General features: G+C 42.0%; 2 protein-coding genes across 4 annotated transcripts in view; both read left to right on the top strand.

Moving 5' to 3' along the window:
* The window catches only part of LOC118394538 (cytosolic phospholipase A2-like), a 28509-nt gene extending 9218 nt beyond the window's left edge, over nucleotides 1–19291 (top strand). For all 3 annotated transcript variants that reach the window (XM_052463517.1, XM_052463518.1, XM_052463519.1), the window contains 8 exons: nucleotides 502–639; nucleotides 1023–1112; nucleotides 6238–6303; nucleotides 6448–6693; nucleotides 6974–7158; nucleotides 9664–9853; nucleotides 13321–13478; nucleotides 14121–19291. In XM_052463517.1, the coding sequence (XP_052319477.1) occupies nucleotides 502–639; nucleotides 1023–1112; nucleotides 6238–6303; nucleotides 6448–6693; nucleotides 6974–7158; nucleotides 9664–9853; nucleotides 13321–13478; nucleotides 14121–14261 (1214 nt within the window). In that variant the 3' untranslated portion in view covers nucleotides 14262–19291. The remainder of the gene's footprint in view (nucleotides 1–501; nucleotides 640–1022; nucleotides 1113–6237; nucleotides 6304–6447; nucleotides 6694–6973; nucleotides 7159–9663; nucleotides 9854–13320; nucleotides 13479–14120) is intronic.
* A 3657-nt stretch (nucleotides 19292–22948) lies between these two features.
* On the top strand, nucleotides 22949–25461 carry LOC118394536 (actin-related protein 2/3 complex subunit 5-like). Its single transcript, XM_052463515.1, has 4 exons — nucleotides 22949–23221; nucleotides 23743–23814; nucleotides 23955–24131; nucleotides 24355–25461. Exons 1-4 carry the CDS (start codon nucleotides 23081–23083, stop codon nucleotides 24415–24417), a joined length of 453 nt encoding a protein of 150 aa, XP_052319475.1. The 5' UTR covers nucleotides 22949–23080; the 3' UTR covers nucleotides 24418–25461.
* The last annotated feature ends 1753 nt before the right edge of the window (nucleotides 25462–27214 follow it).

Raw genomic sequence — 27214 nt, 5'->3', positions numbered from 1 at the left:
TGAAAGTAGTCCAATTTTTTAGTACTGTATAAAAATTACATTTTATAGACTGTATTGTAAAAAAATATATATTGGTATGTGGGTACATACAGGAATACCGATATTCACAATATATCGCCGAGCCTTACTGGGAGTCAATTCATCAAAGTTCTTGTATGGTTAAACATCAATGGGAAAGCTTCAATGTTTGGGTATTAATTATGATATTATAGTAAATTGCTTTGCATTGTAAGCAAGGGCCCTAATGTGATATGGTTATAATAACCTTGTATTGGGTTAACTCAGCTAGTTTCCACCATTGGAAGGCTTCCGTGAGCTTGATACACAGTAGCAGCCATTTGAGCTAAAACACTGTCCCAACAATAAGTGGAGTGAAGCTGATTATACAGCTGTCAGTCTGGTGTCACAAGGATAATTCTACAGTACAAAACCACTTATTGTCTGTATCATTCTTAGTAATAGATGTGTCATATTTCTCCTATTGTGTGTTTTGATGAGCAGACTGGGTGGAGTTTACCCCGTACGAGATTGGCATGGCCAAGTATGGTACCTTCATGTCCCCGGGCCTGTTTGGCAGTAAGTTCTTCATGGGCAGCGTGGTGAGACAGTACGAGGAGAACCCCCTGCATTTCCTCATGGGTAAGACTGGCTGCACATTCAGTACAGATGTAGGATCTTAATTTGTGCCTGGAAAATAATCATGCAGCAACAGGAAATGTGATTTATTATGCAGATTATAATTAATGGACATTTTTGTAGGGGTTGATGTCATGTCGGGAAATTTCAAAATGGAAATTATAAACACCAGAAGCCTTTTTAAACCTCAAATACACTACGTTTTAAAATTTCCTGCATTGCAGGAAAGTTCTCCTGCAACAAGGTGATCAAATTAAGACACTATACACAGTACGATATGCACCTGAGCTTTCATACAGGCATACATACATGAGCACAAACTCAAAAACATAGACTAGATACGCATTTCACTACATACACAAAGTTGTCTGTTGTGTCTCTTCTAGGGGTGTGGGGCAGTGCTTTCTCCATCCTCTTCAACCGGGTCATGGGGGTCAAAGGGACCACTGGAGGTAGCACCATGGAAGAGGAGCTTGGTAAGATTCTGACAAACCATTGTACAAAACCTACCTTTGTCTCTCTGTTTAAATACATGTTCTGTGCGTGCGTACGTGCGCGTCATGTTTTCTGTTAGGACCGGCAGCATTTTAATTGACCATAAATTTGACAAATGTACTATATGCATTGTGTGTGTAACCTGACTAGGGTGTCTACCCATGGTGCTCAGAATGACAAATCACATTTAGATTATGGTAATTCATCTTAACAGAACATGCAAATCGTGGATACAACAGTGTGGGTCCTTACTGAATTCTGATGCACATTGCAGATGTTAGAATAACTGCCACATATACTTTTCCTCAACCGACAAGATGAGTAACAAGCAGCAAAATCACTAACCTATGTCAATCTACTATCTCCCATAGTAGTAAAGTTGACATATTCTATTGGTCAGCTTGTTATTCTGTGCGAAAAAGAAATGGCCTATTCCAAACACTCTGGGCCAGTTTTTGGATGATAGATCCCAAATTCATACAACCAGGTATCAAACTCATTCCATGGAGGGCTGAGTGTCTGTGGGTTTTCGCTCCTCCCTTACTCGTACTTACCTGATTAGTTAAAGGTCACTAATTACTATGGAACTCCCCTCACCTGGTTGTCTAACCAAAAACCTGCAGACACTAGGCCCTCCATGGATTGAGTTTGACACGCCTGCAGTAGGCCTAGGCTACAGAAAAAAACTATTTTTTAAAGCAATGAGGCTGATGCAAACGATCAGAACATTTAGCTTAAAATGTTACTAAACTATTATTTATTCACATTTGTAAGCGCAGTAATGCACAAAAGGCAGTAGGCTACGTGCGAATGTTCGTTCCATAATGCAGTTAGCCGGAAAACACTGTTGTCAAAAACTCACCGCACATGCGAGCAGTTTCATGTGACCGAGATTAAAATATCCATTCGAAATTAGAAAGAGGTGAGATCTAAAGATACAAGAACTAGCATGGGTTGCTAATATGACTAGGTTTGTGCCTTTGGCTACTGGACAATGAAAGAAAGTTGATTTGAAAACCAATAGAACGAGAGGAATAGGCTACTGGTTTCAATGGCATTTGGAAGTATTTTATGAAATAATTTCCTCCCATGATTCTATGGTCGGATTTTACTTTGAAGCAAGTCAAGACATGCCATGCCTATGTAGTAAAACGTTCAGGTTTCAAACATTGATGCACCAACATGACATTTTTGGCCGATATTTAAAATTTGAGCAGCCCTTTAAGCATTCTAGTACAGTTAAATAGCTAACACACACACATGGGTGCAGCGGTCTAAGGCACTGTATTTCAGTGCAAGAGGCGTCACTACAGTCCCTGGTTCGAATCCAGGCTGTATCACACCCGGCTGTGATTGGGAGTCCCATAGGGCAGCGCACAATTGCTCCAGTGTCGTCCAGGTTTGGCCGGGGTAGGCCGTTATTGTAAATAAGAATTTGTTCTTAACTTCTGACTTGCCTAGTTAAATAAAGGTTACACACACACACACACACACACACACACCACCCTGACCAAAAAGTTATTTTGTTGTCATTTACAGTAATGGCCCCATTACCAGTAAAACATAATAAAAACCTATTTCTCTCACTTACTTGCTGTGCTGTTTCATTCTTCATTTGTTCAGTCGTTTCATTCTTAACCAGGATTTCCCATACTATGGAACGCCGTTTGGGTCTTTGCATGTCAAATTAAACTATTTGATGTGTCAAATAAGCTTGTTGACCAATCAGTACCTGAATATGACTTCACATAATAATTTTACGCGTTCATAATTTTTTTACGTAGTTATTACACATTGATTACACTATCACTAGTATTTCATATGTCACAACGATTCATTGATACGTATGCTATGATGCTGGTAAAGTTGTCTTGCGCACCTACAGTGCTGGTCATAAAAAAAAGCTAGCTAGCTCAATGTTCTTTCCCAAAAACATAGCAAAACATAATCTGTTTCAGTGTCATCATCTAAAATAACCCTAATTTATAAGACAGTTCTTATTTGATTAATGGTGATCGGATCCATCTATGAGAAGTTAGCCACAATAAGGATTAGCCACAATAGTGGACTTTGCGGTTAGCCTTCAAAAATAGTTAATAAAATCAACAAAAGACAATAATTTTTTAATTTGACAAAAATCTGTTGAAATAACGCAGGATGTATTATACTTTAGAATTGCATTGGGGCATACTTATTTCACTGTACAGCCGTACGATATGGATTGTGGATCAATGACATGGGGTATCAGTCTACTACTCAGTGACACCCAGAGAACATTAGCGTTGTAGCTCTCATTGCGGGACTCTGAAACAACTGAATTGAGCTACATTTATTGTCAACCTATGTGTATTGAACATTGTTCCAGAGGAAAAACAATAGTGCATGGATGTTTTGGAGTCTGATAACTCTGTGGAGGGCGTTGGGAAAGAATATATTGGGTATTGAGTAGACTGATACTCCATTTCATTGATCCCCAGTCCTTAGGTAAAGCTGTACAGTGCAATATGAATGTCAATACACACAATATGCTGACTGGGGTGGTGATTTCACACAGTCCCAGGATAAGGGCTACAACGCTAATATTTGCGCAAACTCTTCACAGTTGTGTTCTGTGGGTGTCACCGAGTAGACTGATACCCCATTTCATTGCTTGACATTCAAACCTTGTTTAACATCTAGTGTAAATATGGCATGATTCCGCAAATTCCACTAGTGTGCCTAATCCTTATTGTGGCTAGCTTCACAACACATAACCCGGTCCGGTCGAGCCTCACTAGCCAGGTGAAGCTACCTGGCTGTTTATAACGTTAGCTTTGGGCAACGGGGTTACGTAGCTGGCTAGCTATTTATTTTCATGACCTTAAGTTCAATTTCAATAGGCGAACAACAAGTGGCTACCTAGCTAATACTTACTCACAAGGATTCCTAAATCATTGCTAAGACTAATGAAAATGACTGCTGTTTTTACTGGTCATTGTTTTCAGGCTGTTTATTTGGTGCTAGCTAGGTAACCCAGAAGTTGCAGTCAAACAAATAATGTTTTATTACCATATTGTAAACACATCGTTTTGTGGCTGGTGTTTGCTTGTTTGCAGGCTTTTTGTACGGCAGTAATAGTAGTGGTAGCTTACACGTGCAAATTCAGAACACACAACATTCTATAATAGAACTGTGTTATTTGTTGTGTCAAATTAAAAGCTTATTTAACGCGTCAAATAGTATTATTTGACTTTTTTTTTTAAACAAATTTTACTCCCTTTACTCCCCAATTTCGTGGTATCCAATTGTTAGTAGTTACTATCTTGTCTAATCGCTACAACTCCTGCACGGGGTCGGGAGAGACAAAGGTTGAAAGCCATGCGTCCCCCGAAACACAACCCAACCAAGCCGCACTGCTTCTTAACACAGCGCGCATCCAACCCGGAAGCCAGCCGCACCAATGTGTCGGAGGAAACACCGTGCATCTGGTGACCTGGTTAGAGCGCACTGTGCCCAGCCTGCCACAGGAGTCTCTAGTGAGCGATGAGGCAAGGATATCCCTACTGGCCAGGCCCTCCCTAACCCGGACGACGCTAGGCCAATTGTGCGTCGCCCCATGGCCCTCCCAGTCGCGGCCGGCTGCGACAGAGCTTGGGTCTCTGGTGGCACAGCTAGCACTGCGATGCAGTTCCCTAGACCACTGCGCCACCCGGGAGGCCCGACATTTATAATTTTTGACACACAAAGATCCAAAAGGTGTTTCATAGTATGTTGTGAAGGTAATAGCAGTGGCGCTATTACTGTGTAACTCCGGTAGTGCAACATGTGTACCGGTGCTCGAAAAGTTGACGAAAGCCAACATCACCCATGACAGAGAACGGTTGATTGTCAAGGGCATTGAATTCCATTATCTTGGCGTTAATAGATTTCTTACTCTTTCAAATGACTGCTCGACTTGTTGACTGCTCGATCCACACAGCAGGCATTGTGGGCTAGGTTAGGAATGCTGTGTTGCACGTGTACCCCAAAAGTTTACGTGGCGTCATTACGTCATATACCTACGTTATATAGGTATGTACGTCAGCTTTGTCATCGGTTTTGCACATTGGCATTAAACTAGACCAATACCGATGTTGTCATTTTTAGCTAATATCGGCCGATTCCGATATGTTCACCGATATATCGTGCATCCCTCGTTTCAAACAATTAAGTATTCCCTATGAATACTGCCTACAGCTCATTGCAAAGTGGTGTGTGACACGCTGGAGCCTGCCTACTGTTGCGTATGTACATTTAACTGGCAAATGCAATTCAATTACCAATTGAATAGGCTAAAAAGTGTTATTTTGTGATAGGATTTTTTTCTTCTCCCGGACAATTGTCCGGCGGCAGATTTATTTTTCGGATTTTAAAAAGGTGTTAATCCAAACCTGTGTGTGTGTGTGTGTGTGTGTGTGTGTGTGTGTGTGTGTGTGTGTGTGTGTGTGTGTGTGTGTGTGTGTGTGTGTGTGTGTGTGTGTGTGTGTGTGTGTGTGTGTGTGTGTGTGTGTGTGTGTGTGTGTGTGTGTGTGTGTGTGTGCGTACCGTTATGTGCATGTTTCTCGGTGTCCAAATATAGATGTAGCAGTGGATAACCCTACTTCCACTGAATATCAGCTCATGAGTCATAATCAAGTTGCTAATCAAGTTGAACCCTTTTACCATTGACACAGCATTTACCGGCTTACCTTCAGCCAGGTTAAGGGTTACATGATTGACAGTTTCTCAAATAAACAAAGTCACGTAGAACACTTGGGTAGCAGATAGAAATGATAACAACTTCCTCTGCCAGGCCTAATGTGAAAGCAACTCTAATGGCACTTTAATGTCTTGCAAATACTAGCTGTTGGTAATTCACTGAGAACTCCATGGTAGTTCACAGTCACACCAATGTACAGTACTCTGGACAGTACTCTGAATGTTGTTGTGAAACTCCACAGGGAATGAGGAAGTCCAGTCAGCAAGCTCATACTGTGGATAGTGAGTCAGTTCAAGTTTTATTGTCGCATGCTAAAGTACAGTGAAATGATTAAGTTGGATACTGAGTGAGGGTTTGGTTTTCACATGAATGTTGTCACTGTTTTTCAGAGCAAATAAAGCCTCAGCACATTGTGGGTGAGGAGACGCAGGAAAATGAGGACGAGCCAAGAAAAGGTACGGTCTACGAGAGAGAAAGAGTGTGTTGTGTGTCTTAGGGCTTTGGTAGTGACATCCCCATTTCCCCCCTCTCCTCATCCTCCTTTCATCCTCCCCTCCTCATCCCTCTCTCCTCATCCCCCTCTCCTCCATCCCCTCCAGCGGGTGGAACAGAAAACCAGGAGGCAGAGGAAGAGCTCCAGCGAAATGCCCAGGCCAGCTGGACCAGCAGGATGTTCACCTCCCTGGTGGGGGAGTCCACCCTCTTCAACACCCGTGAGGGCAGAGCCGGAAAGGTGCACAACTTCATGCTGGGGCTCAACCTCAACTCCTCCATGCCTTTCTCCCCCTTCAACAACAGATCATACACACACCACAACCTGGAGGAGGAACAGGACGCCGTCACAGGTCTGAGATCAGTTTAACGGGGGGTTTGAGTGGGTGGGTCAGCGGGTTAACAGCCAAAGGGTTAACAGTCTGTAACAAGTCTATCATCATGATTGTCTAAGATTGGAAAACTGTTAGAGTGTTCAGACCCATTAACCCATCTCTATGTAGATGTGTAAAGGAATACATCAACTATCAAATCAAGGCATTGAATGACTATTATAGACTATTTGTGAGAATGGGTGATTGATTTGATAGATGATGACATTATTTATTGTCCCCTTACTGCGGTCCTCCTCAGACCCAGATGAGTTTGACCGCATCTACGAGCCGCTGGACGTGAAGAGTAAGAAGATCCACATAGTGGACAGTGGTCTGACCTATAACCTCCCGTACCCACTCATCCTGCGGCCGCAGCGTGGCGTCGACCTCATAATCTCCTTCGACTTCTCAGCCCGCCCCAGTGACTCCAGCCCACCCTTTAAGGTGAGCAACGCACACACATTCAAGCACGCACACAGAGACACACAAACTCATGCAGACAGGCACACACGTATGTGTTCTCTATATACAAACATACTGCACCCACACCCACATTTTAAAAATGATTTGATTCCACAAATTACATTACAGTCAAGAACGATTCAAACATTTCATAGGTCATGGATATATGGACACTTATGGATACAGAAAGCAGTTTTTCTCCACCCAGCAAGGCTGCCCATGACAGCTGACACGGCGCAGTACCGCGCTATCTGCTTTGCCTTTTTCCTGTGCAGGCCTGCAATCTGAAGGCCACATACTGTCAGCCTATGTACAGTACATTCAGGAAGTATTCAGACTCCTGCCTGTTTTCCACAGCCTTATTCTGAAATTGATTTTAAAAAACAATGTCCTCATCAATCAATCTCAGGTGCGTCCTGTTTCCATTGATCATCCTTGAGATGTTTCTACAACTTGATTGGAGTCCACCTGTGGTAAATTCAATTGATTGGACATGATTTGGAAAAGCACACACCTGTCTATATAAGGTCCCACAGTTGACAGTGCATGTCAGAGCAAAAACCAAGCCATGAGGTTGAAGGAATTGTCCATAGAGCTCAGAGACAGGATTGTGTCGAGACACATATCTGGGTAAGGTGCCAAAAAATGTCTGCAGCATCGAAGGTCCCCAAGAGCACATTGGCCTCCATCATTCTTAAAAGGAAGAAGTTTGGAACCACCAAGACTCTTCCTAGAGCTGGCCACCCGTCCAAACTGAGCAATCCGGGGAGAAGGGCCTTGGCCAGGGAGGTGACCAAGAACCCGATGGTCACTCTGACAGAGGTCCTCTGTGGAGATGGGAGAACGTTCCAGAAGGACAACCACCAATGCAGCACTCTACCAATCAGGCATTTATGGTAGAGTGGAAGCCACTCCTCAGTAAAAGGCACATGACAGCCCGCTTGGAGTTTGCACCTAAAGGACTCTCAGACCATGAGAAACAAGATTCTCTGGTATGATGAAACCAAGATTGAACACTTTGGTCTGAATGTCAAGCGTCACTTCTGAAGGAAACCTGGCACCATCCCTACGGTGAAGCATGGTGGTGGCAGCATCATGCTGTGGGGATGTTTTTCAGCGTCAGGAACTGGGAGACTAGTCAGGATCAAGGGAAAGATGATTGGAGCAAAGTACAGAGATCCTTGATGAAAACCGGTTTTAGAGCACTCAGGACCTCAGACTGGGATGAAGGTTCACCTTTCAACAGGACAACAACCCTAAGCACACAGCCAAGACAACGCAGGAGTGGTTTTGGGGCAAGTCTCTGAATGTCCTTGAGTGGCCCAGCCAGAGCCCAGACTTAATATAATAATAATAATATATGCCATTTAGCAGACGCTTTTATCCAAAGCGACTTACAGTCATGTGTGCATACATTCTACGTATGGGTGGTCCCGGGAATCGAACCCACTACCCTGGCGTTACAAGCGCCATGGAGAGACCTTAAAATAGCTGTACAGCGATGCTCCCCATTCAACCTGACAGAGCTTGAGAGGACCTGTAGAGAAGAATGTGAGAAACTCCCAAAATACAGACGTGCCAAGCTTGTGTAGCGTCATACCCAAGAAGACTCAAGGCTGTAATCGCTGCCAAAGGTGCTTCAACAATGTACTGAGTAAAGGGAATACTTATGTAAATGTGATATTTCCGTTTAAAAAAAATAGTTTTTTATATATTGGCCTAAATTCCTAAAAAACTGTTTTTGCTTTGTCATTATGGGGTATTGTATGTAGATTGGTGAGGGAAAATGTTTCTTTTAAATCAATTATACAATAAGGCTGTAACATAACAAAATGTGGAAAAAGTCAAGGGGTCTGAATACTTTGCAAATGCACTGTACGTGGCTGAGACTCCCAAATATCCACACTACAAGTTTGCACTGATAACCAAGGCTGTTCAGGCATGACAGGAGGTGCTGCTATTTCAACAACTTGTCAGAAAAGACCTGCTCCATGTAGGAGTCAAAAGAACAACGCATTTGCAAAATGAGCACCTCCCTCCGGGGCTCCCCCCACAACAAAATCTCTTATTTGGTTTGCAAGGAAACACATCATCAACATCAAACCAGCCTCCTCTGACAATAGAATGGTTGTGAATAAGCACTGTTACTCTCTGTCTCACCTCACTAGCTATCAGGTTGACGAGGCGGTCATGTCTAACTATGTATAAGTCCCCTTGTATGAATGACAACCTGTCACAACATGTGAAACAGACTCTTTCATTTGATTCATGTTTATACAACATGATACAAAATGGATTGGATATACAAGCTCATTTTAGCTCTGCACAACAATATATTTAGACCAAGATTTACTCTGTTTTACAAAGACATTTGAGAATGTAATACATCTATATGACATACCATTTTCTACGACAGTGTGTGTGTGTGTCCGTTTATTGACTGTTTTCTGTCTGTTCTTCAATCTACTGTTCTGTGTGTGTGTCAAGGAGCTCCTGCTAGCTGAGAAATGGGCTCGCATGAACAAGCTTCCCTTCCCAAAGATTGACCCCAAAGTGTTTGACCGTGAGGGCCTCAAGGAGTGTTATGTCTTCAAACCCCGCAAGGAAGACAAGTGCTGCCCCACCGTCATCCATTTTGTACTGGCCAACATCAACTTCAGGGAATTCAAAGCTCCCGGTGAGGACTGGTGAAACTGGGATACTACTGTATGGCTGTAGGATCAGGGAAAACTAGGCTGCATCTGAAATGGCATCCTATTAGTGCACTACTTTTGAACAGAGCCCCTTGGCCAAAGGTAGCCCATAAACTACAATGTGTTATAATGTGTTGTAGGCTATAACTTTGTCCCAGAGTTTTTCATGGTGAGCTTAGATGGTTGGGAAAAATTGAAGGTCCTAGTTATGATCTATAGACGGGTTGCCTGAAAACAATGCTGAAGGCCATGTGGCCCCAGCGTTGTAGTGGGCCATATGCACTACTCTCTGTAGTGCCTTGCGGTCGGAGGCTGAGCAGTTGCCATACCAGGCAGTGTTGCAACCAGTCAGGATGCTCTCGATGGTGCAGCTGTAGAACTTTTTGAGGATCTGAGGACCCATGCCAAATATTTTCAGTCTCCTGAGGGGGAATAGGCTTTGCTGTGCCCTCTTCACGACTGTCTTAGTGTGTTTGGACCATGATAGTTTGTTGGTGATGTGGACACCAAGGAACTTGAAGCTCTCAAGCTGCTCCACTACAGCCCCGTCGATGAGAATGGGGGTATGCTCGGTCCTCCTTTTCCTGTAGTCCACAATCATCTCCTTTGTCTTGATCACGTTGAGGGAGAGGTTGTTGCAACACATGGCCAGGGTTCTGACCTCCTCCCTATAGGCTGTCTCATCGTTGTCGGTGATCAGGCCTACCACTGTTGTGTCATCGGCAAACTTGATGATGGTGTTGGAGTCGTGCCTGGCCATGCAGTCATGAGTGAACAGGGAGTACAGGAGGGGACTGAGCACACACCCCTGAGGGCCCCTGTTTTGAGGATCAGCATGGTGGATGTGTTGTTACCTACCCTTAAGACCTGGGGGCGGCCTGTCAGGAAGTCCAGGATCCAGTTGCAGAGGGATGTGTTTAGTCCCAGGGTCCTTAGCTTAGTGATGAGCTTGGAGGGCACTCCGGTGTTGAATGCTGAGCTGTAGTCAATGAATAGCATAGGTGCGTAGGTGTTCCTTTTGTCCAGGTGAGAAAGGGCAGTGTGCAATAGAGATCGCATCATCTGTTGGGGCGGTATGCAAATTGGAGTGGGTTGAGGGTTTCTGGGATAATGGTGTTGATGTGAGCCATGACCAGCCTTTCAAAGCACTTCAAGGCTACCGACGTGAGTGCTACCGACATGAGTGCTACGGGTCGGTCGTCATTTGGTTAACTATTTATTTATAAACTACTTAGCAGTTTCATGGATATCATGTCACGACTATACTAATATAGCAAAAATCCATTAGCTAGCTAACCAACAACTGTAACGATGTATTTGAAAGACAGCAAGTGCTCATTGTGCAAATGTATTTGTTTATTATAAAAATTTGGAAAAGAAATATAGCTTACATGTTGCCATCAATCCTTTGATATTGAGCCAACCACATCTGTTTTGCCTCAAGGGTTGCGACACACATCGGTTTTGTTACTTAAAACGTCTTAGGGCTGCAATCCCGTTTACGGGATGATATGACAGCAGCCAGTGAAAGTGCAGGGCGACAAATTCAAAACAACAGAAATCTCATAATTAAAATTCCTCAAACATACATGTATTTTATACCGTTTTAAAGGTAATCTTGTTGTTAATCCCACCACAGTGTCCGATTTCAAATATGCTTTACAGCGAAAGCACCACAAACGATTATGTTAGGTCACCACCAAGCCACAGAAAAACACAGCCATTTTTCCAGCCAAAGAGAGGAGTCACAAAAAGCACAAATAGAGATAAAATGAATCACTAACCTTTGATAATCTTCAAAACTTCAAAAAGTTATATTACAGGTCGAAGAAATATTTCAAACTAAGTATAGAATCAATCATTAGGATGTTTTTATCATAAATCTTCAATACAGTTCCAACCGGAGAATTCCTTTGTGTCTACAGGAGCAACGGAACGCAGGGCGATATCATGTGGAATGCGCATGACCAGGAAATGGCTCTCTGCCAGTAAGCTGACTCATTCAGCTTGTATTCAGTCCCACAACAAAGTAGAAGCCTCATTCAAGTTTCTAAAGACGGTTGACATCTAGTGGAAGCCCTAGGAAGTGCAACTTCATTCATATCCCAATGTGAATTCAATAGGGCCTGAGTTGAAAATCGACCAACCTCAGATTTCTCACTTCCTGTTTGGATTTCTTCTCAGGTTTTTGCCTGCCATATGAGTTCTGTTATACTCACAGACATCATTCAAACAGTTTTAGAAACTTCAGAGTGTTTTCTATCCAATACTAATAATAATATGCATATATCAGCAACTGAGACTGAGGAGCAGGCCGTATACTCTGGGCACCTCTGGGCACCTTTCATCCAAGCTACTCAATACTGCCCCTGCAGCCATAAGAAGTTTTAACGACCCATCTGTCTATTGGTACATTAACGACTGCAATGGCTTCATCATCTTCCTCTATTCCATGAATGGGATTTATGTCAGAATTGGTGGATGTTGTCATGGTAGCTAGGTGAAATCCCACTGGTGACTTCATTTGGATCTTTCCCTATCACTAGGGAAATGAGAAGAGGAAACAACTACTGTTTATTGGGACAGAGGCCTACAGTATACGTGGAAAGGACAGCAGGGCTGTTTAAGCAATAAGGCACAAGGGGTTGTGGTATATGGCCAGTATACCACGGCAAAGGGCTTGTTTCAAACTGCGGAGTCCCTGGATACAGTCCTTAGCCAAGGTATATTGGCCATATACCACAAACCCTCAAGGTGCCTTATACCTTTCATAAACTGGTTACCAAATTAAACTGTTGTCTCAAAGAAATGTTTAGTCTGCTGTTTAAAATTAAACTTTCTCACATCACATATTTACACCTCCAAGGTAACTGCTCATCAGATAAAACGGCTTCTCGAACCTAAACTTCACTGTCTTGTTATCAACTTAAAACTTAAGTATTACTGTGTAAGTCGCTCTGGATAAGAGCGTCTGCTAAATGACTTAAATGTAAATGTAAATGTAAAGACTTATCTCATGACTTAAAAAGGGTATTTTAGGTATTGACTTGTTGTTCATTCCATCTCTATGGGATATGGCTTACTACGTATCTGATTTTTAAAAAATCCACCTATTGCAGAATTCCAACCTATAGTAGGACACTGTTGTTTAAACATGTAGGATGCCGACTCTCCTTCTCCCCCCACTCTGTCTCTTAACTTACTTTCAGCAAAATACTATCTTTGAGATTTTATCCTCTACCAATTCCACTCTATTTTTCCGTTTCAGTATCTGCCATTGTTTCGTCATCTCTACACAGACGCTGGAATTTATTTACTGACATAAGCCAGTCACCTCTGTCATTGTTTTTGTTTTTTACTGTCTTTCTGATTTATATTTTAGTGAGTGAGTTGTAAAGATTATATGTGCATTAAAATAACAACAACCACTTATTTTTGTATTATCCATCAGGAGTCCCTCGAGAGACGGATAAAGAGAAGGAGTTTGGTGACTTTGATGTCTTCGACGACCCCGAGAGTCCGTACTCCACGTTCAACTTCCAGTACTCCAACCAGGCCTTCACCCGCCTCCACGACCTCATGGAGTTCAACACGCTCAACAACATCGAGGTGCGTGTCACACACACACAAACAAGCAAATGCACGTAGTGATGCACGTAGTGATGGGCATTTTTTTTAAATTGACTGCGAGTACTCACATTATTTTATTTAGAGTACTTGAGTACTCACATAATACAAATTTAAATTGAAAATTTAACTTAAAGCCCGCACTGGAAAGTAATATGTGCCTATTTATCATTAGGCCTAACTTGTATGATGCTTGGCTTGGTTTATTTTGTGTTGTGCCCTGCAAATGCACATGTACAAATGGAACACTCGAGTTAAAGCAAATTAACGTCCTCAATTTATTTATTTTTTAACTATTCTGGAACAAAATGTCACTTTCTCATTTCCCCATCAAATCTCTGTGTATCTCACCACAGCCTGGTGTTGTTGACAGTGTGTAACTGCTGCTGTGATGGAGAGCCAGAATGTGATATACATGTGTTTATTATTAGCCTGTAGTATGTGATGTATGATCTGTATTTTCAGTGCTGTATTTTCTCTGTTCTGTTTCCTCTATCATCTTATGTTGGTCTCTCCCCCTCACCCATCTCTTTCTCTCCCTGTCACCCTCTCTCTCTTTCTCTCCCTCTCTCTCTCTTTCTCTCTCTGCTCTCTCTCCCTCTCTTTCTTCTCTGTCTGCTGTAGGTGATCAAGGATGCGATAATGGACAGCATCAGCCAGAGACGGGAGAATCCCTCACGCTGCTCCGTCTCCATCTCACTCAATGAGATTGAAAACAAGAAGTTCTTGAAACGGAACGTCAGCTCAGCTAAGCTTCCCATATAACTTCACCAGAGACACCTTTCTATATCCATGACAAGACCTGGAGGTTAAGTTTTTTGATAGAACAAAACGTTACAGCTCTAAGAACAGATAAGAATGGTAACCAACCTATCCTTGTAGCTGCAAAGCTTATCTCTGTTTGAATGGGATATAAGCCTCACTTCAAGCTAGCCTGGTCTCAGACCTGTTTGTGATTTCTTGCCAACTCACGACAATGGCCATGGGAGTTTGAAAGACAGTACAAACTGATCTGAGACCAGGGTGACTTAAAGCAACTATGCAGCCTCTTCTTTTGAGCTCTGTATGACTATTGTTTGGGAGAGGATGCAGCACATCTTGTTCTGTATATTCCTGGCCTAGCATCTGGGGTGGTGTGGTTAATCTTTAAACGGGTCGCTCACTCTCTCACACACACACACTCCATCCCTTCATGCAGCAGGCAGAGGAGAGAGGAGAGATTACACCTGGGAATGCATGTTTGTGTGAAGGCCTGCCTAGCGATGCAATGTATCTCTGGCAGGGGTCAGTCGAGGCGTGGCGTTGTCAAGGGATGAACATTTACTTCTAAAACGGATTTTACTGACTCACGTATTTGCTGCAGATCCAAACTTGAAATATCTGTAGTTGAATTAGAATGACTCCTTACCAATGATATTTTCTTTATGCCTTTCTAACTATCTTTACCGGTCTCTTGTTCCCTTTTCATCTATTTATAAGTATTTTGTTCCATACATACTGGGGAAGGGTGTTTGGTCTTTTGCTTTATCGTGGAAACATTGCTGAGATTTAGGGCAACCTTGTCTCTGTTGCAGCAGATGGGAGAAAATAGCGTGTTTTCTTTATCACACTGTGCCTGTACTCTCCCGTCTAGGATTTTGAACCCCAGTCTCCCGGCCCCCGTGTGACAGGAGGGGATACTGACCATTATACTAATGAGGAGCTCAGGCTTGCAAGTCCACAGCTCCGCCTCTAAAAACACTCCTTCTGTAAGGCAATCTGTGAAATTCTATTGGCACCCACATCCTGCCTAGGCAAGCGTGCTATTCACAGCATTTACACAATGGAGACCTGGCTCTCAATTCCTCCTTCCTCTTCTCCCTCCTCCAGACTGTAGAAGAGGAGTGGGGGAAGGGATGATGGAATGTCTCCTCCCCTCCTTTCCCCCTGTTTTACCCAGTGGGAGAGAAGTAGGGGATGTCTGGGGAGGAGTGTTAGCTCACTCCTCCAGGGGAAGGCCTGGCTGAATGGCGTGATGTGAGGGTGAAAAGGCATGTGGGGAGTTGAACAAACCTAGAATTTCTCTGAGGCTGGCAAGTTGAAATGGGCACGCAACACACAGGAAGCTCATTACACACACATTCCATGTTGGGATGGCCCTATGCTATAGACAGTGTCTCACAAAGGATCCTCTTCCTTTGGGTTGCTTTTACAGTGCCTTGCAAAAGTATTCATCCCCTTGGCGTTTTTCCTATTTTGTTGCATTACAACCTGTAATTTAAATGGATTTTTATTTGGATTTCATGTAATGGGTATACACAAATAGTCCAAATTGGTGAAGTGAAATGAAAAAAATGACTTGTTTCAAAAAAAAATCTAAAAAAAAAAAATCTGAAAAGTGATGCATGCATATTATTCACTCCTTTTGCTATGAAGCCCATAAATATGGTATAGTGCAACCAATTACCTTCAGAAGTCACATAATTAGTTAGATTGCACACAGGTGGACTTTATTTAAGTGTCATATGATCTGTCACATGATCTCAGTATACATCTGTTCTGAAAGGCCCCAGAGTCTGCAACACCACTAAGCAAGGGGAACCACCAAGCAAGCGGCACCATGAAGACCAAGGAGCTCTCCAAACAGGTCAGGGACAAAGTTGTGGAGAAGTACAGATCAGGGTTGGGTTATAAAAAAATATCAGAAACTTTGAACATCCCACGTAGCACCATTCAATCCATTATTAGAAATTGGAAAGAATATGGCACCATAACAAACCTGCCAAGAGAGGGCCGCCCAGCAAAACTCACAGACCAGGCAAGGAGGCAATTATTCAGAGAGGCAACAAAGAGACCAAAGATAACCCTGAAGGAGCTGCAAAGCTCCACAGAGGAGATTAGAGTATCTGTCCATAGGACCACTTTAAGCCGTACACTCGACAGAGCTGGGATTTACGGAAGAGTTGCCAGAAAAAAAGCCATTGCTTAAAGACAAAAATAAGCAAACACGTTTGGTATTCGCCAAAAGGCATGTGGGAGACTCCCCAAACATGGAAGAAGGTACTCTGGTCAGATGAGACTAAAATTGAGCTTTTGGCCATCAAGGAAAACGCTATGTCTTGCACAAACCCAACACCTCTCATCACCCGAGAACCTATCCCCACAGTGAAGCATGGTGGTGGCAGCATCATGCTGTGGGGATGTTTTTCATCGGCAGGGACTGGGAAACTGGTCAGAATTGAAGGAATGACGGATGGCACTTAATACAGGGAAATTCTTGAGGGAAACCTGTTTCAGTCTTCCAGAGATTTGAGACTGGGACGGAGGTTCAACTTCCAGCAGGACAATGACCCTAAGCATACTGCTAAAGCAACACTCGAGTGGTTTAAGGGGAAACATTTAAATGTCTTGGAATGGCCTAGTCAAAGTACAGACCTCAATCCAATTGAGAAACTGTGGTACAACTTAAAGATTGCTGTACACCAGCGGAACCCATCCAACTTGAAGGAGCTGGAGCAGTTTTGCCTTGAAGAATGGGCAAAAATCCCAGTGGCTAGATGTGCCAAGCTTAAAGAGACATACCCAAAGAGACTTGCTGCTGTAATTGCTGCAAAAAGTGGCTCTACAAAGAATTGACTTTGGGGGGGTGAATAGTTATGCACGCTCAAGTTTTCAGTTTTTTTGTCTTACTTCTTGTTTGTTTCACAATAAGAAAATATGTTGCATCTTCAAAGTGGTAGGCATGTTGTGTAAATCAAATGATACAACCTCCCAAAAAATCAATTTTAATTCCAGGTTGGCAACAAAATAGGAAAAATGCCAAGGGGGTGAATACTTTCGCAAGCCACTGTAGCTACTCTGCCACTAGCCCTATCATGCAACTAAGTGAACCCATACCTGTAGAAGGGTTGACCCCTTATTTACAGTGCATTCAGAAAGTTTTCAGACCCCTTGACATTTTCCGAATGTTACGTTACAGCCTTATTCCAAAATGTATTTTTTTTTGTAATTATCCTCATCAATCTACACACAATACCACATAATGATAAAGTGAAAACAGGTTTTTACATTTTTTTTGCATGTTTAATAAATTTAAAAAACAGATACCTTATTTGCTATGATACTCTAAATGAATCTCAGGTACATCCTGTTTCCATTGCTTGACATGTTTCTACAACTTGATTGGAGTCCACTTGTGGTAAATTCAATTGATTGGACATGATTTGGAAAGGCACACACATGTCTATAAGGTCCCACAGTTGACAGTGCATGTCAGAGCAAGTCATGAGATTGAAGGACTTGTCTGTAGAGTTCTGAGACAGGATTGTGTCACGGCACAGATCTGGGGAAGAGTACCAAAACATGTCAGCAGCATTGAAGGTCCCCAGGAACACAGTGGCCTCCATCATTCTTAAAAGGAAGAAGTTTGGAACCACCAAGACACTTCCTAGAGCTGTCTGCCCGGCCAAACAGCAATTCGGGGAGAAGGGTTTTGGCCAGGGAGGTGACCAAGACCCCAGAGTTCCTCTGTGGATATAGGAGAACTTTCCAGAAGGACAACCATCTCTGCAGCACTCCACCAATCAGGCCTTTATGGTAGAGTGGCCAGAAGGAAGCCACTCCTCATTAAAAGGCACATGACAGCCTGCTTGCCAAAAGGCAGCTAAAGAGTCTCAGACCACGAGAAACAAGGTTCTCTGGTCTGATGAAACCAAGATTGAAGTATTTTGCCTGAATGCAAAGCGTCATGTCTGGAGGAAACCTGGCACCATCCCTACGGTGAAGCACGTGGTGGCATGGTGGGCGACTAGTCAGGATTGCAGGAAAGATGAATGGAGCAAAGTACAGATATCCTTGATGAAAACCCGCTCCAGAGCGCTCAGAACCTTAGACTGGGGGAAAGGTTTACCTTCCAACAGGACAACGACCCTAAGCACACAGCCAAGACAACGCAGGACTGCCTTCGGGACAAGTCTCTGAATGTCCTTGAGTGGCCCAGCCAGAGCCCGGACTTGAACCCGATCGATCGAATATCTCTGGAGAGACCTGAAAATAGCTGTGCACCGACTCACCCCATCTAACAGACAGAGCTTGAGAGGATCTGCAGAGAACAATGGGAGAGACTCCCCAAATACAGATTTGCCAAGCTTGTAGCGTCATACCCAAGAAGACTCGAGCCTGTAATCGCTGCCAAAGGTGATTCAACAAAGTACTGAGTAAAGGGTCTGAATACTTATGTAAATGTGATATTTTAGTTTTATGTTTTTTAGACATTTGCAAACTGTTTTTGCTTTGTCATTATAGGGTATTGTGTGAAGATTGATGAGGGAAAAAAACGATTTAATCCATTTTAGAATAAGGCTGACAAAATTTTGGGGGGAAAAAGTCAGTGTCTGAATAATTATGTAAATAAGATATTTGTGTTTTTAATTTTTTAGACATTTTCAAAACCTTTTTTCACTTTGTCATTATGGGGTATTGTGTGTAGATTGAGGGGAAACAAATATTTAATCCATTTTAGAATAAGGCTGTAACATAACAAAATGTGAAAAAAGGGAAGTGGTCTGAATACCTTCTGAATGCACTGTGTAATAGATGATGAATAGTTTACTGGCCCGCTGAGACATATTCAAGAAGTGGGCCAGGAGTTGCAATGATTCATGAACAGTTTCAATGTGTTTGAAATCTATCTTTGTAAACCTGTAATGTATAGAGATAATGGTTCATATAAATTAAAGTAATGGGCTCCTGTTGTACAGGTAGACCAGGTTGTTTACAAGTATAAATTAATGATAAAGAAATTGGCATCACAAGGACTGGACAATATGTGTGTGAATTTATGTGTTTATAAAATGGGAGATCTTTTTTTACATAAAAAATGTAACTGCTATTTGCCTTCTAAATTAGTGTTTGTGTATTAACTAATTTCATTGGCAATACATCTTTGACAGAAAAAGTCCACCTAAATTGAATTGTCATTCTTGATGCACTAATATTGTTAAGAAATATAGATCCAGTTTTCTGTGAATATTCTATAAATATAGATCCAGTTTTCTGTTTCTTTGAATATGCATTTGAACATTGAGGTTATTTATTTGTGTGATTGTATACAGTACATGCGATGTATGCAAGTGGAAGGAATCCACACATACAGCTCTTGGCAAAATAGATTTGAAGACAATGATTCAGCTCTATTCCACTTCTCTTCTGTAGTGAACCAGCTGTCTAGACATTGAATTAGTACTTACAGTATTCTCCTTTGCTTCCACTAGCACAGATGTCAAAGACTCGCACACTCATCATGTAGAAATTGCATGCCGACTCACTTATACCATGGTTTTCGGACAATCAGCATTCAGGGCTCGAACCACCCAGTTTATAATTAGTCAGAGGTGGAAAAAGTACTCAATTGTCATACTTGAGTAAAAGTAAAGATACCTTAATATAAAATTACTCAAGTAAAAGTGAAAAGTAACCCAGTAAAATACTACTTGAGTAAAAGTCTAAAAGTCTCAGATTTTAAATGTACTTAAGTACAGTGGTGGAGAAAATACTATACTTGAGTAAAAGTACAACGTAAAAGTAAATGCTATCCATCAAATTCCTTATATTTAGCAAACCAGACTGCACACTTTCCTTTTTTATTACTGTAATTAGTAACACATAAACCCTATTTGTACGGGACTAGTATTACTAGAGAACGTTTGTTATGTAATTATTACTCCAGAACGTCCTTTATTCCATAGGACGTTTCAGACGGGATTAGTTTTTTCCAAACTGCCAAATTCCAAATTCAGATTTTTTTTTTTCAATAAATTGACAGTTATTATAGAAGCCTGAATGTTTTTATTATAGACATGAAGATATTTCAACATGTCCAAGTGATAACTCGAGTTTGGTTCCCAAGTTTCTAAACCATAACAAACCATTTTTGGTATAGTGTCGCCATAATATTTGAAATTGGGAAATCGGATCATAATCTTTATAATATTTTAGCGATCTGCCGTACGTCCCAAATGCCCCCCCAGCCGTCAGATGTGAGCTAAATAGTACACTTGCACCTGAGATACGTTTTAAGGCTATATGGATGAGAGTTAATTTATCATTTCCAAACGTTTAGGTCAGTTGTATGCTGCTTAATTTGCGATCTATTAACAGCAAGTTTTGCAATAAATAGGCGCAATATTTTTACTGATGCGTTTGGCAATATTCAATTAATATGCACAAAACATAAACAAAAGCATTCACTCTGAAAGTTGATACATGATACATGTAGGCCATTCACATAGTTTATGGGCAGCACTTGTTTAAATAATTGAATCAGTTATTATGTTATTGCTCAAACCGCGAGCAAAACCTGTCTAGGTGAATCACCAACTACTACCTGTCCCGGTGAATCACCAACTACTGTATACCCTCAATATATATTCCATTCAGAAACTGGAATAAACTGGAGCGGGAGTGTGCAGTTGACTCATGTCATATGTTAACCTAGCTGACTAAGTAGAGAGGAAGAGGCGAAGCGGGAGGATTCATTCCACCCAAAATCTGCCCGTGTAAAATAAACAGGCCAATTGGGGATTTTTTTGTATGAATGTCTATGAGAGTGTCGAATTACGTCAGATTTATTCGATGGAATAGACGTTTCGTAATGTTTAGGCTGTTACAAATGTTCTGATTTAAGTGGATGCACGTGGCATTCAGGCAACTTTGAGAAAAACTACAGTTTTCCTGTTGTTCGCAGACGTATCTGCCCTCTCATTGGCTAGAATAGTCCCATTTGATCTCCCCTCCTCCCACCTGCCGTCCATCTTTGAGGACACGTGTTTCCATGCAATCGTTTGTTTTACTATCCTTGTGGGGACCAAACAATTGATTCCCATTCAAAATCCAATTTTCCCTAAACCTGACCGTAACTCCTTAAATGTGATATTTCAGTTTTATATTTTGAAAACATTTGCAAACATTTCTAAAAAACGTTTTTTTGCTTCGTCATTCTGGGATATTATGTATAGATTGATGAGGGGAAAAAACTATTGAATTAATTTAAGAATACGTCTAAAACATATCGAAATGTGGGAAAAGTCAAGGGGTCTGAAGACTGTATAGTATATATTAGACTCAATTTGCTATGAGACTCAATTTCGAGTTTCATAGCAAAGGGTCTGAACACTTATGTAAATTCGGTATTTATGTTTATATATATACATTTGCTAAAAATTCTAAACCTTTTTTTCACTTTGTCATTATGGGGTATTGTGTGTAGATTGAGAAAAAACTAATATTTCATAAATTTTAGAATAAGGCTGTAATGTAACAAAATGTGGAAAAGGGAAGGGGTCTGAAGCTAAACAGCGCACTTGCACCTGATATGCGTTTTAAGGCTATATGGATGAGAAAGTGCATTTATCATTTCCAAACGTTTAGGTCAGTTGTATGCTGCTTAATTTGCGATCTATTAACAGCAAGGGTTCCAATAAATAGGCGCAATATTTTTTCGGATGCATTTGGCAATATTCAATTAATATGCACAAAATATAAACAAAAGTATTCACTCTGAAAGTTGATACATGTAGGCCATTCACATAGTTTATGGGCAGCACTTGTTTAAATAATTGAATCAGTTATGTCCTTGCTCAAACCGCGAGCAAAACCTGTCTACGTGAAACACCAACTACCACTTTTCTAGGTGAATCACCAACTACTGTATACCCTCAATATGTATTCCATTCATAAACTGGAATAAACTGGAGCGGGAGTGTGCAGTTGACTCATGTCATGTGTTAACCGAGCTGACTAAGTAGAGAGGAAGAGGCGAAGCGGGAGGATTTATTCCACCCAAGACGTATCTGCCCTCTCATTGGCTAGAATAGTCCCATCTGATCTCCCCTCCTCCCACCTGCCGTCCATCTTTGAGGATGTGTTTCCATGCACACGTTTGTTTTACTATCCTTGTGGGGACCAAACAATTGATTTCCATTCAAAATCCTATTTTCCCTAAACCTGACCTTAACCCCTAAACCTAACTCCTGACCCTTAACACTAATTCTAACCCTAATTGTAAACCTAACACCTGAGCCTAAAATATAATTTTCCTTGTGGGTACTAGCGAAATGTCCCGACTTGTCAGAATTTTCCTTGTTTTACTATCTTTGTGAGCACTTCTGGTCCTCTCAAGGATAGTAAAACCCAAACACACACAAAAAGTCTGAGTCTCATTTACAACTGGAGATTCTCAATTGTATTTCCTTGATTCCTCGCATCTTCTCTCCTTGTTTCCTTCTCAAAACTCAGTCACGGATGCCAATTGAGATCCTTTCAAAGCTTTGCCACAGTTTACCCTCTTTGGTTGTGGAGAGAGTTAGCTTTTTCTCAACCTATACCACCATCTACTGTTATGTATGAGTACTGGCCCATCTAGACATATCACCATAGACGGTATATGCCTAGCACACATCAACCACTAGAGAGCGCCCTCTATACGGAAGTGAAGCTGTCAGCTCGAGACAGGAAATGAAAGCAGAAATGTTTAAATTGTAAAGCAGCACAGACAGCTTGCAGTATTCTTCCTAATTCTTCTTTAAACAACGAAATATCTCTTCAAAATGTCGAAGAATAACGATTCGAACCAATTCAGGAAGGTGGACGTTGACGAGTACGACGAGAACAAATTTGTGGACGATGAGGATAATGGAGAGAGTCAGGTCGGTCCAGATGAAGCAGAAGTGGATTCGCTGATCAGACAATATCCTTTTTACACTGCTTTGATGTACTAAGTGCACTGTTAAATTTAATGGAGTGACGTGAAGCCGACACAGTTATGTTATAATGTTGCATTTCAGACCATCTGACAAGTCATGATGCTACTATGTTGCAGATAAAGTCGGTGCTTGTGCGTGCGCCCGTCACCAAGTCAGGGCGTGGTGCTCTCATGTCATTGATCCAACGATCTTCCTTTTTCATATAACGAGAATACGTTCTGCAGTCAGATTATGTGTTTTATTCAGTAAAGGTTTGGTGATGGTGGTAGTAGTAGGCCTAAATATTTTGTTTATGACCTGAAGACAGTCATTTGTTTCAAAGCAGGTTCAGACAAGTTGGAGGGTAAGGAAGTGAATTCCACCAGTCAATCAATCAATCAGTCAGTCATTGAGATTGTTACACATTTTTGAAGAGAGGTGAATCAAGAATTACTGTGGCGCTCTCTCATTAGTATAAAACTTTTGTATAGTTTGTCTGTCTATCTTTTCCTTAACACTGATGCACAGGGAACCTGATGGAAGCTTTGCAGGCTGTACTCAAGAATCCCCCCATCAACACCAAAAACCAAAATGTTAAGGTCAGCCTCCATTACAACATAATAGAACCATGTCGAGCGTTAACAGTCCAATGTGAAACAAAACTAGTTTGTTCCTCAAAATACACTTTGAGCTTGAGGCATGTAAAAGCGTGTACTTCCTTCACTGTGTGTGTGATTAGGATCGTGCTGAAGCCCTGATGCTTAAAGTACTGAGTGCCTTCAAGAGCAGTGACATTGAGAAGGCTGTACAATCTCTGGATAAGAACGGAGTTGACCTGCTCATGAAGTACATCTACAAGGGCTTTGAGAAGCCTTCTGAAAACAGCAGTGCTACCCTGCTGCAGTGGCACGAAAAGGTACGACTTATTTATCCTTACTGGTGTATGGCTGGAAGTACTTACAAGGTAGTAGGTGTGTGTGAAACGCACACACTGATGAATCACATGCATACATTTTTTATTAAGAAGTGCTCACTGAAGTACTCTTTACTGTTAGATTGCTTTATTAACTGTTATTTCCATATTCCTGTTATATTGTTGTTATTTGTATTCACTGTGTTCATACTGTGTGGGATTCTAGGCTCTCTCTGCTGGAGGAGTGGGTTCCATCGTGAGAGTGCTGACAGCCAGGAAAACTGTGTAGAGCTGCACTGGACCTGACTGACTGCCACTGAGACCACCCTCGTAGGGGATGTGCTGGCACTATAACCCCCTGGGCCTGTACTCATAAAGCATCTCAGAGTAGAAGTGCTGATCTAGGATCAGTTTAGCTTTTTATATAATAATGAATAAGATTACAAGGACAGGGTTGACCTGATCCTAGATCAGCACTCCTACTCTGAGACGCTATATAATTACGGGCCCAGAACTGGTTTCCTTTCTACGCTTGAAGGAAGCTCGCAGACACCAGACGACCTGTCTCAAACAGCCCCTTCTCAGTCCTAAAATGCTTTATGATATTTGATCAGAATCCAACGTTTGTCAAACATTTTGTGCTTTTGTTGTGAAAGAAGATGAGATACTTATATCGTAAGATTTAAATCATCTTTGTCATAAGGATGACATGTAATAATATGCCGTTTTCAGAGTTAGATTTTGTGCTATCATGGTGGATAGATTGCACCATACGGTAAGATTTCATTCCCTCTAATGCAGAGCAGTTTGTGTGTGATTATGCTTGAACTAGTTTACCTGGTCCCAGATCATTGGAGGCTGCTGAGGGGAGGACGACTTATAATAATGGTTGGAACGGATCAAATAGAATGGCATCAAACCATGTGTTTGATGTATTTGATACCATTCCACTGACTCTGCCACTACCACAAGCCTGTCCTCCCCAATTAAGGTGCCACCAACCTCCTGTGTCCCAGATCTATTTGTCCTATTTAGCCAACTCCAATGGGCATTAATATACAGCACTGACAGATCTGGGACCAAGCTAGGAACAAGTCCTTTGGAATGTAGTGATGTCATCATATGTTCCTGGGCACGTCTCAGAGGGCATCCTCTTTTATAACGTATTTACAACAAGTATAGAAAAATATAATCTCTTGACAAATCCATTTGTAGATGTATTGCGGAAATAATGTGTTACTTTAAACCTTATGAACAAAATGCCTTATTGGGATATTCTTTTTGATATACTGTATATTAATTTTCTGGACATAATAAACAAACATCCACCAAATGAGTTATTTTTCTTCATTTTCTAACATTTTCTGAATGCAAAAACTGCATTCCACTCAGAGTATGTGTTTTGTATTCTTTCTTGGAATTCTTTATTCAGATACTGGTTATTTTTTTCAATTCTTCCATGATCTTTGTTGTTGTCATATTTGTATCTTGTAAGCCACCACAGGTGACTCAGGTGGTAGGTCTCCCACTCTCCTAAAGCTTGTCATCACCCCTCCCCCTGGGTCACCTCTCCCTCAGCCATCCAATCATGGAGGAGGATCTGTTCCAGAACAGGCCTCATAGTGGGATCCTGCTACAGTCACCAGCTGAACAACTCCTCACACTCTGTATCATGGTGAAACAGCAATAGGATGGAGATTTGGCCTTTGGGTCTCTTCAATCTTTTTTGTATTTGATCACCTTTAATCTAGTCTGAGTACCAGTCCTTTTAGCTAATATTCCACTCCTTGCCACTCCTGTCATTTGTCCAAGCTCTTTGGAAAATGACAGGTGTGGAATTTTAGCTAAAAAGACTGGTACCCACCTTTAACCCAGTCATGTATCCATAACCACATCCAAGAACATACTCATACATAGCAACAGAAACTTCTCTCTCTCTGCGCACCCCCTCACCTTTTGTCGGGTCCTTTTTGAAGCACAGGCGCCCAGCGATGATGTCAGCCTCCTTGTTGAATGGCAGGCGGCCACACACCAGGCCGTAAAGCAGTACCTGCAGTAACCAGATGGTGGCGACCCTGGTACACACCACTCAGCACCCACTCTGGAGGACAGTACTCTTCTGTACCTGAGGGAAGGAAGAAGGGAGGAAACATTACAGGGAGATTACTGTAAATTACTAATATCCTGTTTTCTGAGACATTTTCCAGATCTTTACAACTGGGTCATGTTCATTAGGGCACACTAACAAAAGTGCTTCTTACTGGACGAGTTCAGATAGCACCTACATATTTCACTCAGTTTCAGTGCATTTTCTTGCATTTCGTGCCTACTGAACATAACCCTGACCAGCGATTCCCTTGTTGTCTCCTACCTGAGTAGTCTATAGGACGATTCTCTCAGCAGGTCTCCACAGCTGAAGTCGATGAGCTTCACTCACAGGTTGTCTGTCTGCAGCAGCAGGTTTTCAACCTTGAAGTCACGGTGCAGGACCCCCCCAGTCGCGGTGATGCTGAACAGCCAGCACCACTACCTGTAATAACATAATCAGAGTATAGAACAGCCAGCACCACTACCTGTAATAACATAATCAGAGTATAGAACAGCCAGCACCACTACCTGTAATAACATAATCAGAGTATAGAACAGCCAGCATCACCTGTAATAACATAATCAGAATATATGCCACTTAACAAACACTCTTATCCAAAGCGACTTAGTTTGTGACTTCGTAGCAACTAGAGAGTAGAGTACAGAACAGGGAATCCATACATTTGTAGTAGGTGTATGTGATCCTTGTGTGAGTTCAACTGACAACCTTGGCATTTCTTGTGCCAAACGTTTACGTACTGAGCCACACAGGACTTCACGAGAGCATCACCTGATGTTGCTGGCCAGACACTTGTCCACCCGTCCACCTAGCTTCTTAATGAAGTCAAACAAGTCCATGCAGGGACCGCTCAGCCTCCTCAAACCACTCCAGCAGGCCCAGCACGTAGCAGCAGGACGGGGGCCATGAGACAATCTGCACCAGGGTCACCTCCAATGACAAGGCACTCCGCTCCCCAGGCAGGATGTGAGAGGGGAGG

This window comes from Oncorhynchus keta, chromosome 15, assembly GCF_023373465.1.
Source record: "Oncorhynchus keta strain PuntledgeMale-10-30-2019 chromosome 15, Oket_V2, whole genome shotgun sequence".
NCBI classification, from domain to species: domain Eukaryota; kingdom Metazoa; phylum Chordata; class Actinopteri; order Salmoniformes; family Salmonidae; genus Oncorhynchus; species Oncorhynchus keta.
This window is presented reverse-complemented; position numbering and strand designations above follow the sequence as displayed.

Excerpts from the sequence above, each read along its gene's own strand:
- LOC118394536 (XM_052463515.1), top strand. The coding sequence starts at position 23,081 with ATGTCGAAGAATAACGATTCGAACCAATTCAGGAAGGTGGACGTTGAC. Across the intron at positions 23,815-23,954 it reads CCAAAAACCAAAATGTTAAG|GATCGTGCTGAAGCCCTGAT; the intron begins GTCAGCCTCCAT and ends GTGTGTGATTAG. Across the intron at positions 24,132-24,354 it reads TGCTGCAGTGGCACGAAAAG|GCTCTCTCTGCTGGAGGAGT; the intron begins GTACGACTTATT and ends GTGGGATTCTAG.